The 4,576-nt window shown below is 39.5% G+C and overlaps 1 protein-coding gene and 1 long non-coding RNA gene across 2 annotated transcripts; one reads left to right on the plus strand and one right to left on the minus strand.

The window, feature by feature from the left end:
* The first annotated feature begins 1,337 nt into the window (after positions 1 to 1,337).
* On the plus strand, positions 1,338 to 2,210 carry LOC108150440 (protein CDV3 homolog). Its single transcript, XM_017278598.2, is given in 2 exon segments — positions 1,338 to 1,445; positions 1,448 to 2,210. Coding segments are annotated over 2 exon segments (705 nt in total). The 5' UTR covers positions 1,338 to 1,402; the 3' UTR covers positions 2,110 to 2,210.
* A 344-nt stretch (positions 2,211 to 2,554) lies between these two features.
* Positions 2,555 to 3,871, minus strand: LOC108150439. The gene is made up of 2 exons (XR_001774673.2): positions 3,217 to 3,871; positions 2,555 to 2,977 (listed from the first exon to the last, which is right to left on the minus strand). It is a non-coding gene; the product is annotated as an uncharacterized LOC108150439 (long non-coding RNA).
* Between the last annotated feature and the right edge of the window lie 705 nt (positions 3,872 to 4,576).

A 4,576-nucleotide genomic window follows, 5' to 3' on the forward strand; every position in this document is an offset into this window, starting at 1 on the left:
CCTGCACTTGCATCCCGCCACTGCATTCACATTGCGTTTCTGTTTCTGGTAATTACTCAAGCAGACGTCGAGGATTCGAGTAGGACCTCCTCCCCTTTTTGCCCTTTTTATTTCCCTCCCCCCGCCAACAAACCACCCACTCGTCGGCTGGCAAACATAATGAACATATGTGACTACTCGTGACACGGCACACTGACGTAAAAAGGCTCACTCCAACACACACACCCACACATGCACACAGAGACAAGTGGGCGTGTTCACTGGCTGCACAGAAGGAGAGTGGGCGTGGCGAGGACATTACGCGCACATAATTCTAATTAGTGGCATATGCCACCAGAAAGCAGATAGAAAGGCCCATAGTTTCCAGTGCATGTCCATGTCTCAAATTATGTTATTACGCCTTTTGAGCGCCCAGATTATGTTGCATTGACTGCGGCGAAAAACAAACTCAGCCTACGCAAGGCCTACGCAAAAAATCTATTAAAATTTAAAAACTTAGCTTCAACTACTTTATATAGGAAACCTTTTTCCAGAGAGAAAATTTTTTCAAATTCAGAAGGTCTGTTTGATTTTTTCAAAATCTGACACACAATTTTTAAACATTTAATTATAGTAATGTTTTGCAAAAAATGTCTATGTCTAAGGACTAATTACTATATAATTAATACATATTTTTGAGGATTAGATTATAGCTTATCGTAGTTACCAACACTTTTACAGAATGCTTTTTGCCTATTTGTTATACCCTTGCTGAGGGTATTATAATTTCAGTCAGAAGTTTGCAACGCAGTGAAGGAGACGTTATTGCAGGTAGTATATTAGTCGGAACGAGCCGGATCGGACGACTATAGCATATAGCTCCCATCGGAACAATCGGAAAAATTAATAAAACAAAATTATAACTTTGCTGTTTTTTAATTTATTTTTGTATTTCTTCAAAATAAAGTAATGGTTAAATATTTCAGAATTACGTTTTAAATTTCATCAAAATCGGACGACTATAAAAAATAGCTCACATAGGAACAATCGGAAAAATAAATGAAAAAAATTATAACTTTGCTGTTTTAAAATTTTTTTTTTATTTCTTCGACATATTGTAATGGTTAAATATTTCAGAACTACTGTTTAAATTTCATTAAAATCGGGCGACTATAACACTTAAGCTCCTATGGCAATAACTGCAAGGGTATATGAACTTAGGTCTTCCGAAGTTTTGCTTCCTTTCTTGTTTTCAAATATGATCAGTTTTTGTTTTAATCAAAAGTAGGCCTTGACTAAACCAGCTTAGACCCTTCTAAGCAATTCCAACTTTTAGTCACTCTCAAAAAATTTTTGGAATCATAAAGATCAACACAAAATTGTGATTTTGCCCTTGCAATAGCTAAACAGAACTTTTTAAGAAATGTCCAATTTAGATGATTTCTTCGCCAAGAAGGACAACAAAAAGTCAAAAAAAAAAAGTCAAATTACTTGGCTACTGATGAGTTGTACAAAACGCTTGAAGAATCCGTGAAGCAGACACCGGAGGTTGGCAATGATCCCGATATAGATTTGGGAAACGAGGATGTAGTAGTAGAATTTGGTATTCGCCCTTTGGATGAAACCATTGATGACGAGGACGAATGGTGTGACTTTACAGAGCAGAATCGCAAGCACTACACTAGTCTAGGTCGTGGAATCCAGTTAAGACTTAGGTCTACTATTCACGCTCCATTAACAGGCGGTGAGGCCAAAGTCAAGGAGTCTGAGCAGCGGGACACCGGAGGCGATGGCATAGACGTGGGTCAAGTACAGAATGACGCTGTCTTCAATAGCCTATGTCCCTGGCAGAAGACGGAGAGCCAACTTCAGCAGGAACCAAAAGATCAAATCAACGATGAGCAACCGGAAAAGCAGGAGGATTTAATCGATATCAAGAGCCAAGTCTACATACCACCTGCTCTGCGCCAGAGCCAAGGTGACTTCAATCAACGCCATCAGGTGGAAAACCGCCTGCGCAACACCAACACCCCAACGAAGAAGTCGGGAAAACCTCAAGCGCCCGATATCAATTGTCCCGAATATTTTCCCAGCCTAAATGGCTCCAAAATATTCAAACGCACCAAGTAACCAAGAATGCTTTGTTTTAAGTTTTTTCCAGTTTGAAGTTAACTGAGATCAATTATCTGTGGAAGTTTGGGAGCACAGACTTGCGCCAATAAAAATGAAAGCACGCCGCTAACCCCTCTGTTCTGTGGTATTTTACTCGTAAACAAATTTGCACTCAACAGGCCCATTAGCATTACACGACTTTTTGGGTACTCCCCGATGTGTCGTTAGCGGTAAACGAGCCAAATATTTACAATCAAATCGCTTTTAGCCCTAAATGCACCCGGTGGACTGCAAGCAAAACCAAAAACAGGCAAAACCGGTCTCTTATTTTTATTAATTGGCAAGCTATAAATTTAAATTTATATTAAATATTAACTTAGTTTTGCTCTATGTACATACAAGATAAAGTCTAAAGCCAAGACAGCTCGCAAGTCTGATGTCGCACATCAATAAAAATGCAATCTTTATACGCAAAATTTATTAACATCTATTGCTGTTGGTTAAAACGGGAAGTTCCTAGTCAGATCCTCAACGTGATATATCCCAACAATTTTCGGCACACACAAATTTTTGGTTCCACTTTGTTTGCTAGCGTTTCTGAATGGATCTTCATTTTCAACGAGGCTTCAATGAGGCACTGCTTTGAGCTCCATTTCGGGATGGCGGATTGATAAATCCTACTTTCCTTCTAAGCAGGCTAACAATGTCCTCCGTAGGGCCCGTAGCACGAACAGCTGCCGTATGGGCCGCAAGGACCACAGCAGTGGTTGATCGAGCGGAACCACTGGCCATTATACGGTCCGCACAGCAAACAGGGCCCCAGTCCGCCAGTCGGTCCACAGCAAGTGCCGGGCATCGTACACATTCCTGGGTTGCACATCTTTGTCTGCCAACACAAAATCTCTTATATTAAACAATTTAGTACAGGGTGGTGCCACAGAAATTACTAGGGCTTGGAAATTACTTAAAAATGTGTGAATGTAACAGTATGCCACAATATATTTAACTTCCGGAATTCCGTGGTATTAATTCTTTTTTGTTGCATAATTCAAAAGACACATTTGAAAGTAGTTTCAAAACCCTAGTGTTTTTTAAGGAACCTCCAGAAATATATTTTTTACTCACATTAGCCTGTTTACGGAAATAGGATTTTTAGCCCAAAAAAAATTTGGTAGTCGTCCAAAAAGATGTTTTCTGTTAGAGAAACCAAACGAGAATGAACCTCACATACTCCTTTGGGAAACTAGGTTTAAAAGTTATAACTTTGATTTCATGGCCTTCTGAGTGGCATACTTTTTGATAAGCCCAAATATACTCCTTTAAATAATATTACAGTTGCGCCATAATTTTCCTGTTTATGTACATTAATATTTGAAAGCTGCTCTCGACTGTCCGTGAATCCAATTGAATTAAACTTCATTGCTCATCTTTAAATACTACAGTGCGTCGATGTAGGGCTCCTTATTCCCTCTAACTCTCGATGTCATAATTTAGCCAAAAGGCGCAACAAGTTGGAAAAGCCCGCGACAGATTTTTCCTTTTGCTTTCGCTTCTATTGTTTTACCGAGAGCAGAGTTTTCTTAAGCATTTTGTGTGGTGCAATGCACACAAACCTATTTTTCTTCTCAGCCGGGATTCCGTCTTCTTGTTTACGGACAACAGAGTCGGGACTCGCACTCAAAGTGAAGTAAAAGTCACTTGACAAGTTTTGTCACGTGCGTCACATGCTGGAATTTCCTTCCCTCGCCCCCTGGTGGAAACCCATTTTTCCGAGGCGCCCCTTTATGCTCCCTGGCTTCTGAGCATTTCGAGCAATTTTCCAGGCATGCTTTGTCGCTCCTTTCGTTGTCGTCATTTCATTGTTTCAAAATTGTTGCTCATGTTGTTGCTGTTGTTGACCCGGTTTGCCGTATTTTTTGTTGGTCCCCCCACTCAGCCACGTTTCTTGGTCGGCAACCAGGCTTCAACCGAAAGAGCTCTCGTTGGCGTAAATGTGTTTGTGATTATTAAGTTATGGCATCTAATTGAGTTTTGAGTTTGTTTGGTTGGCCGGCGTGGGAGTGTGGCAAATGCTTATACAATAGCTAATTGAGTCGATTACTTTAACAGTTCTCACATTATCGCTTGAAATCCGGGTGGCAGCGGATATGTACTCACAAGTTGAATGAAGTGATTCAATCAACAAAAGTTTATTACTCTGTTATACTCAATTTATTTCTTAATCATAATTTTAAGTCAATCAAATTAAAAAATGTTACGAAGGCAAGAGAAGAGTTTTGTCATGATAATTATAGCTCTCGATTTATATATTTAGATTCAGATTTAAGCTTTTATGTTTTCCTGTATATGCACATCTGCATTGCACTTTAATCGGATAAACAGCAATCAAGTCTCTCAGTTTATCGAATTAAACAACGAAAATACCAACCAAACTTGATCAGATTAAGAACATTAAATTAAAGCCCTTCCGCTCTACGTAAATAGC

Source organism: Drosophila elegans, unplaced genomic scaffold (genome assembly GCF_018152505.1).
Source record: "Drosophila elegans isolate 14027-0461.03 unplaced genomic scaffold, ASM1815250v1 contig_814, whole genome shotgun sequence".
Lineage (NCBI taxonomy): Eukaryota > Metazoa > Arthropoda > Insecta > Diptera > Drosophilidae > Drosophila > Drosophila elegans.